Source organism: Bombus bifarius, unplaced genomic scaffold (genome assembly GCF_011952205.1).
Source record: "Bombus bifarius isolate JDL3187 unplaced genomic scaffold, Bbif_JDL3187 scf7180000008166, whole genome shotgun sequence".
NCBI lineage: Eukaryota > Metazoa > Arthropoda > Insecta > Hymenoptera > Apidae > Bombus > Bombus bifarius.
Window position 1 is genome coordinate 50464 of NW_022884488.1, and position 14084 is coordinate 64547.

General features: G+C 37.7%; 1 protein-coding gene across 5 annotated transcripts in view; it reads right to left on the reverse strand.

Annotated features, from left to right (window-relative positions):
• The window catches only part of LOC117209229 (beta-3 adrenergic receptor-like), an 89138-nt gene that overhangs the window by 13625 nt on the left and 61429 nt on the right, over nt 1-14084 (reverse strand). For 3 of the 5 annotated variants that reach the window (XM_033450983.1, XM_033450980.1, XM_033450985.1), the window contains exons 1-2: nt 4868-5017; nt 2306-2551 (exon numbers count right to left, since the gene is read on the reverse strand). In XM_033450983.1, coding sequence (XP_033306874.1) covers nt 2306-2407 — 102 coding nt within the window. In that variant the 5' untranslated portion in view covers nt 2408-2551; nt 4868-5017. Of the gene's footprint in view, nt 1-2305; nt 2552-4867; nt 5018-14084 lie in introns of those variants that run through there. The other 2 variants (XM_033450981.1, XM_033450982.1) reach the window with 1 other exon arrangement.

The window sequence follows — 14084 nt, forward strand, 5'->3', positions numbered from 1 at the left end:
TCTTTACACCCTACTGTACAAAACAACTACGAATGGATAAAAGATAAATTTACACATCGTTGGTTTTATTTTGGTATTTATGTATTAAACAATCTATCAGCTATTAAACTTTCTTAATTGAATTAGAAAATATTAATCGTAAAAGTCGAACATAAAAGTTAGTCAAGAGAGTGTTATCGATATATAGAAGTGCCTGTAAACATTATTTTATCTTATTTTTAGCATATAAAACATAAAATATAGAATAGAGAATACATAATATTGAAAAAGAGAAAATCATATCAAATATATTAGAATATTTAATATAGGAAGAATTTTCCAGAATATAGAATGCAGAAAGAATGTTCGAATGTGTCGAAAATCCAATACTCTTTTACATTGATATTTCTACGTCAAACATCAGTGAAATTATAATTTCATAAGCAACGAACTTTTATCTAATCCCTTTATTAAACTCGTAGTCGATCGAAGATATACTTTCCAATAGCAAAGGTATTTTATTTGCCATATACCGGACGTATTTGCGGGAAACAATATAGCAAGTCTGACAAGGAGCCTCACAAAGCAAAGGAGCGCATTTTATGCGACCTAGTTCGCTGGCTGCCATTCGACGTGTCCACCTTCGATATTATATCGAAAAGCATGCGATCTTTTCTAACCACTGCGCAACCTTGTGTTGTTCAAACTGCCATGGTCAGCCAGTGGCACCCACTGAAATGGATCGCGTAAAAGCACAAGGCTATTTCCAGCGTGGCCACTTTCCTTCCGCGGGTTTCATTCCTTCGTTGAGAAATATGTCATACTTGCGAAAGGAGTGGCTCTCTTTCTCTACCCAAAAGGAAACTGCTTTAAAAGACGGGATTAGCCACCATCTTGCGTAGCTCGAAACTCGCGCAAGATTTCTCTGTCGAAACCTCTCAACTCCGTATTAATTTCTACAATGTGCGAAAGGAATTTTATAATGTAAAAAAAGATCTTAGAAAAATCTGCAAGGACATGAAGCCTACAACCGTTTTATATCCTTTCATAATTTTGAAATAATAAGTTCTACTACACGATGACAATATTCGCTGGTCGAGATCAGGATTTTAAACTAATTTTCTTCCGTAATTTTGTATCAAACGATTGCTACTTGACGTTTTACATATTTTTTAGTGATACAAATTAAAACAGATCACACAAAATTAAATCATATCTCTTGGACAAATATAAGTTATGTGTGAATGTATCCTAAATTGCAACAAATTTTCTGATGTTAGATCATACTTTAATACTAATGGTTCTTTTATAAAGGGTAACTTGACAAATTTTAATCAGACATCCGTGATTACTGGTCCGTAATAAATCTCTAATTATTACTAGATTTAAGGATTCTTAATTACTAGGATGACGAAAAGTTTACCGAAACAAGTAGCAGATTCCGCAATATCTTGGCTCTTTGGCAAAATTAATTAAACGCTTATTCGCACGAACGTTTGCCAGGGGTCTATAACAATAGTGACCCCTAACTGGATCAAGATGCATTCAAACATAGTAGATAGCGCGCAATCAGTTTAACAACTCAACATGTATTCCCAACCGATACCCATAATTGCTTCGATTCTATTCGGAAGTGGCCAATTCATTAAGGATTCAGACACTTTTCTAATTCAATCAGAAATTCATCGACTCTTTACCTAAACATGATTCCAACGTTTATTAAGGCTGAAAGCTAATGACTTTTCATCGATTTATCGTCCAGCTTTTCATACGCTATCAAACTTCATTGTATGTCTCCTGTCGCCGATAACACGGGCATCGAAGAAGACTGATAGCCTGAATAATTCCTGCAGTGTCAGTGATCTATTGTCTGCAAACAACCACCCTTTCACCCGTTAAGAATATTCCCAGTTGGAAATACTATACAAATTTAAATTCTTCGATTCCTTAAACGATGCAACGTAGCTAATTTAATTATTCTCCTATGTTTCTCCAACAATTTTTGTTATACACGAATAAATTGACAGCATAAAATACAATTTTGCTAATATCTACACGAATTTTCTCTTTCTCGGAAAATCGAGTTTGAAAAGCCTATAAATACTAATTCACAATAGATTTCAATAGATTTTGGTAATTAATTTAAAGATCGTTTATCATTTGAACCAAGGAAATATTGTTTATCTAGTCAATTTTTTTCTTCAAATTAAAATTTACAGTTGACATAGTACATCGAACCAATTAATAATAATAAAAATATAATCTCTCGATACACGCTGTCAATCACGTATCGACGAATTATCTATCAATCAGAACAACTATTTACCTGTTTGCCTAGTCCAAGAACCACGAGTAGCACAAAACCATTGAGAATAAGACCCAGAGCAGAAACGAAGACGAGAGGCACGCCGAAGGCCCAAGGGACCATTCCTCTTCCAACGCGTGATTTATTCGTCCTCGAAGATGGTTAGCTCCGAGAAGTGGAAGCGGATCTCGGCGATCGTTGTTACTCAGGTGTCGAACCTTTGTTTAACGATCCACGGCATCATGATGGTGGATGCATCTCAAACATCTGCAACAGCCACATATAGATCAATTCATCGAAATAACCGAATTAAAGCGCGTTAATTTCATATGGCTGCCACTCGAGCCGGTTTCGAACATGAACAATAACGATTTAGTTATCGTAAATGGCTATTGTTATATCTGTACAGGATGGTAATTTTAGTGGGAAAGTCGAAACCGAATCGCGTATGATATTACCGAACGACGTGCGCAAATGCGCATCAAATTTTTGAAACTAATTTCGAGGCTAATGGTAATTATTCGATGCTTTGCTTGATGTTGAAATTGCGATTCCGTTTTGCTCGTATTGTTTCTGCAGGATACAGGAGCAACATGTGCTTACGCTGTTATCATCAATCAACGATGTTTGCGCGTATGAAACGATATTGGATATGCTGGTCTTCTTCGATTGAGAATCTTTATAAATGATTCTTAGAATCGTATTAATTTCAAATATAAAGTACGGTAGAAGCTCGATTATACCAGAATACCGATTGACAAAACGACCGATCATCGGCGCATTGTTTAATAGAAAATTTATGGATTGTACCTTGTAAGAATGATTACTAAACAAGAATAGGAAGTGAAAGAAATTATTACATTCTTATTCGTAAGTTTCCGCTTCTGTTTAATATTTATAAAACATCCAAGATAAATGATCTTCTCTCATATAAAAATAAAATGATTCGATTACATCTGAACAATGCGTATCATGATTTGCGCGGATAATCAACGTTCTACTGTATTATGACATCTGAAGAGAATTTCATACAGAAGTCAAAACGTGTTTTACAACTGTTATCACGTTCTTACCACGACGTCGTATCGATTCATAAACTAGGTATCGGTTTGGTCAAGGTCGTTACATCAGGACACGAAAGGTCATCGGTTGTGTGGTAAGGTTCTCGATTCACCGCCAAATATGTCAATTAGCGATGCTCGTTACCACGGAGATATATTGAATAATACATCAGTTGTTGTAGAAACGAATATAGTAACGATTCACTTCCGATTAACATGGAATATTGCATTTTAATCCGGATCGTTACGTTCGAACAGTATAATGAAATAGGATACGGAACGTCGTGTACCACTTGGAATTCTCGATAGAATAACATAAAAACTTAATCGCATATCGAGTTGTGATATCAAGTTTGGGAAATACGAATCAAAGTTTAAATAGAAAAATATAGAAAAAGATCACGAAATTTCTATGAATTCGTTGGTTGCAAACCCCTGGAGGTTCAAGTTCGAGGAAAGGAGCAGGTACTTCTTGTACTTTGACTGCTTTTCCTCTTCTCAGAGATCGTTCATCTTATAAATACAGTTCAAAAATTCAATTCAATTCAGAATATTCTATGTTTGCTTTTAAAATTTACTTCCAACTCTAAATTGGAAAATCCAAATTTACATTAAAAAGTTCAAATTGTGATTTAAATAAAAAAAATTCTAGTTCTAATTCGTAGGCATTAGTTCGCGTAATCACGTCGTATTAACCGTATATACATAGAGATTGTCGCATCACGTGTACAATATTTGTGAATCTTTGATAACGCTTCAATTTTAAATCGTCGTGAAGTATCATCGTTAGCGTTTCAAACTAATGGAATTAGAAATAGAGCCGCTAATAACGGTTTGTCAAAGCGTAGGACTAACAAGTTTTAAGGTTGTCAAGACAGGGGAGCACGTGAATAACATAGTACAAACACGCTCGATCTATGGTATGATAAGTGCTACTAGTGAAAATTACAACTGACGGCTCAAGGTAATGCAAATGCCGGCTAATCCGCTAATGTCTCCTCGCTGAACGAAGCGAGTAAGACACGTTCGCGATAAATCCTGTCAATTGAAAACATTATTATGTACACACCTCGTGTCGGCATTCGTTCAAACAGTTTTTGTTCAAACTTTTGATTACGAAACAAATATATCTAGCATTATATTTTAAATAATACAGTTTAAATCTATTCGGCTAATTTTATATTTTGAAAAGAGATTTTATAGAAAAACTTGCGAACGTAAATAAACGTAATTGTGTAATTACAGAGTAATCGTAGGATCTCATCTCGAACGACGTTCTGCAATTGTTAAAATTTCTATAGAAAATAAAAATCTAAAATAAAAATCTGTTTACTTAAACAGAAACATTTTTTATTATAAGTTGGCGTTAAATAATCGGTTCATATTAATCCAAATTTTTGCACATTGGATCGCATTGGTCCAAATCGAACCATGAGATTACAAAAGTGCAAACGAAACCATGCATCACTAAATAAGATACGAAATATAAAATAAACGTACAAATCTGAAAAAAAATACTTACGAGTATAAATGTGTATGGTTTCTGGAAAGCTTGATACAGAATCAGATTTTATAGAAGACAGTCAATCACGTAGGACGATTGTTTGACAGACTGTGAGTGAGACATGCGTGATATAGGGAGGCGAATGAAGAACAACGAGTCGGAACGAGAACAGATTTCATTGAATTATATATATAATGATGCGTTCCCCTTGTGAATATTGTTTTCCAGATCACGAGCAGCTAGTCGACAGTATAATTTGGTTATACCACCATTCAAGCAGTTCCATTATCGACCATTAGCCGGTTTCAACCTTTATACCGAGACAACTCACGGTACTGTCTACTTCAATCGTTTAGTTCCTTGTTTCAGCAGTCTCGATATTTAATGTACTATGCTCGCGCAGAAAGTGGATAAACATGTTCAGTCGTCTACGTGCATGTAAAGAATCGTGTGTTGTGAGTCGTTATTATTAACGTTCAAAAGTTTCTTAATTAATGAGAAAACCAGTGAAAATACGGTAAAAATTCGTGTAAAATTAAATTACCATTGGAATTTTTTATTTGAAGCTTACGATATTTATCGATAATGGAACCTTATGCATTTTACAAATTATGCAAATTTACTTAAATCTTTTATTGAAGATATACAAGATTTATCGATACTCAGGCATTATATATTGGGTTGCCCGGAAAGTTTGTCCCGACTTTTAAGGAATTTTTAAGGACACGAAAGATTATATTGAAAAGTTTTTCATCAGAAGCCTGAGAGGTTCTGGAAGGATGGAATATTTAAGTTGCGTGAAAGATCGAGAAAGGTTGTGGGACAAAATGGCACCTATATTATTCAATAAACTTCTCAACGCGAGAACTGATTGTAATTTTAATAAATAAATAAAAAAAAACAATATTATTCAATAAATGTATATCGAATCGAAATGTAAATCGGAACGAATTTTGCGGGCGATCCAATATCTTGGGAACTTGCATAGTGGTAAATATGGAAATTTACGCGAACTGTTAATTTCTAAAAATCGAAATTTTCGGAATTGAAAATCCTGTAGACCATTCGTGATAAGAATCGATCAATTAAATAAATGAAGTGAGTTAATGTAAATTAATTACGTTGAAAGAATCCGTGGTAACGATTTCATTTAACGATTGAGCTTATAATTAGATGGTAGGGTTTGAATGTTTTATAGAAACATAAAGTACTTATTAAATTTGTCTCTCGCTAATGTTCCCGTCTCGCCATCGTGTTAGCAATTATTTACTCTACTTTCAGCCATTTCGATTCTTATACCATAAAATATTACTTCATTTTTACGGAATTCTGTCCGACTGTTTGCTTAAATAAAATAACGCGCACTAATATGGGTCACTTTTAAAAGAAGCAATAAAATTATGAGTCTCAAAGAGATCAATTTGTCAAAGATAAACGGAATCTTAAACGCCGGATTTACGAGAAAATCCGCGAAAAGCTGTGAAGTCACGCGACATTAATCGCCTTTCGTTTTCGTATTCAACATTTTCCTCGCAAAGTAACGCCGTTCCTTTCGTGGAATTGGAAAATCGAGATTTTCATACGAACGAGCGAACAGTGAAAAGAGACGCGCCTGAAAAAGACTTCTCTTCCATTTTTCAATACTCGTCCACCGCTTTGACTTTCTTTCAGCAGCAATCGTAGGAATTTCTTATTTTTTCTTTTCATTAAAAATACATAAAGTAAAAAAAAACTGCATACGTTTAAAATAATCGTCAAAAAAATTCTACGTAGCATGAAATTTTTTAGATTCCAGCGTTAGGTTAATATTAAACGTTTTTTTACGATTCTCTATTAAGAGTCTGCTTCAAGCTAGTTTTTTAATAAAATAGGATAGAACGATAAAATTCACAGTTTCGCGAAATTATACAGATGTATTCGCATCGGAGATTTTCTTGGTCGATGTGAATTAAAGGAATTCGATTTCCATAAAATTGACTGTGTTAATAAGATGTATACGCAAAGTGCTCGAAGCAGAAACGAATGATGCGTTCGCCTCGTTTTGCGATTCTATTGACGAAAGCTCGTTAATGCTTCTCGCACAGTATAAATATCTTGCTATGCTTTCAGTCAGAGAATGAGAAAACAGAGATTTAAACGCAGCGAACGTTTCCATTTTAATGGACCATCTATAATATTGTAATGCACGAAGTTCTTAGCAATCTGAAGCTAATTTTTCCCGTTGGAAGTTAATTTATCTTAAAAATATGAAAATATAAAGAAGTCGTTTGTTTCATAACGTCTGGAGTAACAATCGCTGTTACATATTTCTATATCCTTATCCTTTGATGCTGTTTATTCGATATATTAATGTTACTGATGAATAATTTATTAAATAATACAGGCGTCCTTTGGTTCACAAAAAGGATTAAGAATCCATGAATTAGAGAAATTCATACCAAAGTAATAAATATCGTTACTTTTGCAATATTTAATTCCATTATTTAATTCATTTAAATTTAGTTCACTTCGTATTTTGAAGATACCTAAATTGTTAGAGAAAAGTTAATGTCTTCTGTTAACATTCTAGTGATAGTAATAGTTACAAAAAAATGCACAACAAATATCCAGAAAAATTTTATGTCATTCTTAAATGTCTAGATTTAAACATTAGATTCAACTAGAATCAAACATACGATAAACACTTATTATTCAAGTTATACTACCACGTCAGAATAATTTACTTATAATTCTCAATGAGAATTGATTGTAAAATTCTTCCAAATAAAAAAAAAGTTCTTAAATTTCAAATATGTACTGTATATTGTATAATGAATGATGTACCTGTTGTATAAGTTGATACATGTTGAATAAGTTCAATTAATTTGTTAATCGGTATAAATAATGGACTAGAATGAACTATGTATATTAATATACATATATAATAATATATAATGGACAATGTTTATCGATAAAGTCTGTATGTTACAACGAAAACATATGCTATAAAACAGACGCTGAGGAATACAATCAATCGGGATAGCTAGGAAAATATTGTTTCTGCCTGTCACGTATATTGTTTATAATTTTTATTATCATTATTATAAGTTGTACGAAAACTTTCATGACTGACTGTATATCACTTGATCTGAAGTCTGAAAAAGACAAACAAAATTGAAAACAAAATGATATAATACACGACGCAAATGATTAAATTGTTGTATTTGATACTGACTTCGCATTAGAACATAATCCTGCAATGGATTATGCCTGAATATGTAATATGTATATACATGCATGTTTCAACATATGCTAGAACGAACAGATGCTATAACAAGGTTCTAGAAGCAATTACATAAATACGTTCGTTCCTGCACATACACACACACAAACCCATGTGCCACCGTACTACATTCTCCAACCATTAAAATCTTCTCAAAATCATATTTCGTCGATTATGCTATTCCACATGTTACAAATATCGAGTCATTTCGAATTTGTCGAAAACAATTATAATCGGCAAATAGGGAAGACAAATAAGAGCACGATAACGTTGAAAGTTTTCTCATTGAAGCTTCTTTTCACCCCGTGGTAAGCCAGCGAGCGGAAACCAGAGGAACGAAAGTGAAGCTACGCTACATGGTAACCACCACACATAACAAGGAATCCGAGTTTGCGAGTATACAGGATATAATTTCGAAACTACTGCCAGCTACGTTTCCTTCCTATGAATTTCCCAGCGTTAGGCTTTCATCTGTTTGTTCGGAAACTGAGGGAAAGTTTAGAAATAAACCATGGGATAGAGACTCGTTTCAAACAGAACGTGGACAAATTTTTTGGCGTTTTCTGCAGACAATGATTGCGATTCCCTTCTCCAATAGCTGCTATCCGTGGACTGGGATATTATGAGGTCAAATAAAATAGAAAGAAATAGGGAGAGAAATAGATTTTTGTTGGCCCACAATCAGTGTGAATTGGTATGCGAGCATGGGAGTTTGAAGAAACAGAAATGTCTTTTTATAGTAATATTAACATGCGTTCAATATTAAATATAGTATAATAAGTATAAATATTTACATTAATAATTAATATAGAATTTTAATTAAATTAAAATAAATTAAATTAAATAAATTTTTTTTTATTAAAATTTACAATCAATTCTCGCATTGAGAATTTTCAGTAATTGTTAATTATTAAATAAATTTAAATTTAAATTAAATAGAATTATAATTAATATAGAATAATATTAAATATAAATGAATTTCTGCTTTTTATTTGAATTGAAAAATTCTTCCACAGCATAACTTTATATGTTCCGAGGAATTTAAAAGTTACAATTGACAGAAAAAAATTAGGCAAAGCACATCTAAAAGAATTATAATCACGATCATATCTTTTCATGTAGGTAACTGCACTTTTCATCAATTTTTCTGTACATTTTGGATAAACAAGCATTAGAATTCTAATCCATTAGAATGTAATATCACTCAGAATATTGCGTTTCTCTTGCATTCTTTTTCAAATAACAATTTCATGTTGCATCATTTTCGAAGAGAATTTCATATCGTACAATTTACGAAACGCAGACTCGTTGAAAAATGCAATATCGGTAAACAGAATATTATCCACTGCTGCTGCCATGTGTATGACAAAACAAATTGAAGCACTAGGTGACAAAATAATAATTTATATTTGAAACCGATATCCAATGTCATTTTATTTTATTTTATTTGTATTACCATTCAACACAAAATTCACATCGATACGTTTATATCGATAAATTATTTTTAACAAATATTTAACTAATATTTAAATTACAAAAATAATATAATACTTCAGATACACTGTAATAAAGAGAACCGTCCCAAATAATTTTGTTGTTATAAACTTATATTTAACGCACATTAACTGTGAACCATTACTTAACAAATGTCGAAATACTTTATAAAACAATTAAATTAATTTAAAAAGCTGCAGAAAGGTTGAGAGAAGTTTTTATCAGCTAGAAAAGTTTCCTTTCAAATTCAATCGATTCACGTTATCAGCATCGAACAAATATTTCCTAAAGCGAGAACAGCGGTCCATACGCTCCAGTGGCACCTTCCTATCGATCTTCCACGACGTTCCACCGCCTTCGATTACACCCTTTCGTCTCGCCGTGCAAAGTGTTTCGCGCAACAAGTACTCTAACGATAAATGACACTCGACCAGGGTTTTGAGTATTCCAATAAGACTTTTCACGTTCTCCCGAGAGAACGAAACTCCCTTCAACCGCTACTCTTCGACCTTTTCCGCTCGACTAACAAAGTAAACGGCTGTACCATCGATTTCCTATGGCGATTTTACTTGACAAATCGGTTTAGTCAAAAGTCTGAAAAAACTAAAAAGATTTACAAGAATCGCCTTTTCAAGATAACCCTGTACTGTTAGGGCATTGATGGATTTTTCCCACGTCTTCTCCATTTGCTAAAATAAGAGCAAAATTGAAATTTAACCGATTGTAACAAGTATGAGTAATAATTTATGTTAATAATAATTAAGAATTGCCATTATTTTTAATAAAATAAAACCTATCTTTGCTACATTATCCCTTCTTTATAAAGAACATCGGAAGAAACGAATTTCTACTATTTAATAGTAAACGAAAAATGTATCTTTCGTCCTCAAGGGAATTCGGATTTCGAGAAATTGATTTCATAAATTCGTTCAAATATCGTTAATAGCTTGTAAATCGTCTCACGGGCCACAGATTGGCCATGGTTTGCGGCAAGGACTTGAAGCCTCGGTGAGAACGAGCCAAATCCTGTTACGAAGCAGCGTTCCACTTTATTAGCCGGCACGGGGACGTCGATCGAACGGAAAATGGCAGAATGCAGCGAGTTATTGCACATCTGCCCGTATGGTGTCCCTTAAAATTCTGAAATGGAAACTGATCGAATAGGCAGATGCGCGACCTATTGAAATATGCATGACGACGTAAACTGTTGCCAGCTTGGAATTCATCCGCCTTCCTATCGCATATCGTTACATATTCCACGCCTCTGCAAAATTGATGAAATTTCAAAGTCTCGTTATGCACGTGTAAACTCGAATGACCACGAAAATGTAGCCTACGACCGGTTACCAAGATTATTTTAGGTATGCAGTTTTACCACAACTAATTATTCAAATCGTAAACGGCTGTGAAGCTCGTCAAAAGTTATAGTTTGCCAAATATCCTGCCGGACAAATTGTAAAGCACAAAGTAAAATAAAATAAAAGTTATAGATTAGGGGGAATAATGGAATAAGTGACCTTTTGTTTAGGCAAAAATTTAGAGGTGATCTACCGCCTAAAATGCCATTTTGAACGAGGTTGACCCTTTATACTTCGAACGACGGTTTCGTTCCTGACTGTCCTCCAACGAGTAGTCATCTGAGTCGTGTGCTTCCGTTTAGGATTGAGAATATCGACATGTATCATAGGTTATAGGATGGTTTATTGATCTACGTTTGTGAATGAGGGAGGAAACAACGGTGAAGCTTTAAGAGTCGAACTGAGATGAATATAACATGAATATGTTGAGAAAGTGATAGAGTAAATTTTGTTTGAAAAGGTAAATAGGATTAAACGTGCAAATCTGCTGCAATGATAATACTATAGTGTTTTAAATGCGTGATTAGTGTAGTAAACGCTATTTAACCAATAAATTCTGCAGATTTTCATCTTCCCTACATAAGCAGTTACTCCAATTATCTTTCAACTTGTTGTATCGTATAACGAAGTTTTATCATCTGTATCGTCTTATCCATGCGACAAGCCGTGAAAGCTAGCCCGATACTTTGAGTAGTTTACGTATAATCACACATTAAGTAGCTATTCACGAGTTTCAATTTAAACTCACGATGAAACTACGTAAAGTAAAAGCACCCTATTAATAATACATTAACAGCCCCGCGAGAGATCTCCTTCCAATTCAATTTGACTCCAGAAGACGATCTCTTCTATATTTATATAATTCGCTTAAATAAAACAAAAGAAAAATGGAGAGAAAGAAAAACAAGCGAACACTATTATAAAAGTATTAGGACGGAAAACAAATTCTTGTTGTTGTCGTTGAAAAGTGTGTAAATAAGTGAGGTGGATTACACGTGTAGGTTGTTTGATAAGAAACGAGTGGATGAATTTGTAATAGTCAGCTGTATTAAAATCAGTATAAGTACGAGAGATAATATATTCCAAATAATCGTCGCTCGCTCGATGCTATTATGCCGATCGCAGAAAGGATAACCATAATAATTTAGGGATCACGTTCATACATTTATATCAACGGACGTTACCACAAAAAGTTAACCTTCTTTTGTAACTGCGGCTGAAGATTACAAAAGACGGCAATAACAATCTGTTCCGAGTTCGTTTGCCTCTAGACCTTGTAAACCAGCGGAAGAAGAGGAGGAGGACAACTGCTCTTGCAGTGCAATCTTAACCGCTCCCGCCGGGCTCGGGACTTAATGTTCCAGAGCCTGACGGAGCGGCGGATTGCTCTGGCGGCAGTGGCCGAGCCGTACAGCATTCTCGACGCGTCACGAGGCGCTGGGGACCTGATCGGTTCGGTCGCCGTGTTCTGGACCGGGATCGCGGGGAGCCCCTCCTGCTCGGTGATCGAGCGAGGACGGGGCTTTGTGGCCGTGAAATGGGGCGACCTGGCAGTGGTGGCCGTCTACATGTCGCCCAACATCAGCTGGACAGAATACGCCTCCTTCCTGGACGGGCTCGCGGCTTGCGCGAGGCGTTTGGGCGCCTGCCCGTCACTGGTCCTCGGGGACTTCAACGCCCACTCAACGGCGTGGAGCTCCCGCAGGACCAACGGAAGGGGTCGCGACGTACAGGACTGGGCGGCCGCACTCGACCTGCGGCTTATGAACCGGGGGTCGTCCAGCACGTGCGTGGCGTGGCGGGGAGAGTCCATAGTGGACCTCACATGGGCAAACCCTGCCGCATCCCGCCGTGTTTCCGGTTGGGAGGTTTCCCCGGAGGAGACCCTTTCGGACCACCTCTACATCTTCATGGAGGTGGCGGTTGGCGGTGTGATGGGCGACCGTTCGTTGGGTGCGCGCGGGCCCATCGGCCCACCGGGAAGGAGAAGAAGATTCCCGCGGTGGGCGGTGACCCGCCGCAACGAGGACTTCATGACGACGGCCGCTATAGCTGTCGCTTGGTTAGAAGAATCCAGGATCGACTAGGACGCGGAAGCGGGAGCGACCCGGCTGTGGCACGACATGCACGCGATCTGCGATTCGTGTATGCCGCGGTCTGGAGCCCCGCGCCGCGCCGGCGCTGTGTACTGGTGGTCCGAGGAGATAGCTCGTCTCCGCGAGCATGCATCCGCGCCCGGCGCCGGTACACCAGATCCCGCCGTAGGCGGCGGGTGGACGAAGACACGGTGGCTCGTCTGTACGAGGCCTACAGCGAAGCGCGAAGGCTCCTGCAACGAGCCATCAAGGAGGCGAAGAGGCGGGCCTGGGACGAGCTTTTGGCCAGCCTCGACTCTGATCCCTGGGGGCGCCCTTACAAAATGGTATTGAACAAATTCCGTCCATGGACGCCTCCCTTAACAGAGAGCATAGACCCTCGATTCCTGGATGAGGTCGTCGGCACCTTGTTCCCGGGAGCTTCGAACGAGGGAGATGGCAGCCCTACCGAAGAGGAGGAGCAGGAGCCTCAACCGCCAGAAGAAGAACCACGTGTCTCCGCGGGAAGGTGGAGCCCGGAATTGAAGGTCACCGAGGAAGAACTGGCCGGGGCCGTCGGGAGGATCGGAGCGCGGAAAGCACCGGGTCCCAATGGAGTCCCGGCCCGCCTGTGGAAGGACGTCGCCGGCGTCTTGGCCCCGAGACTAATGCGTCTGTTCGACGGATGCCTGTCTCGGGATGAATTCCCCGCGTCATGGAAGGAGGGGCGGATGGTCCTGCTGCCGAAGCCGGGGCGCTCCCCGGACTTGCCTTTCGCCTTTCGGTCGGTGTGCCTTTTGGACGAGGCGGGCAAGCTACTGGAAAGAGCGGTGGCTGCCCGCCTGGAGTCGCATCGGTCCCAGAGTGTGCCCGGACTGCACGACGGCCAGTTCGGTTTTCGGAGAGGGCGATCTACGACCGACGCTGTCGTCCGCGTCCGCTCCTTTGTCGAGGGGGCCGAGCTGCATGGTTACGTGGCGCTGGCCGTGTCGCTGGACGTGGTCAACGCCTTTAACAGCATCCCCTGGGACAGGATATGCCGGGCC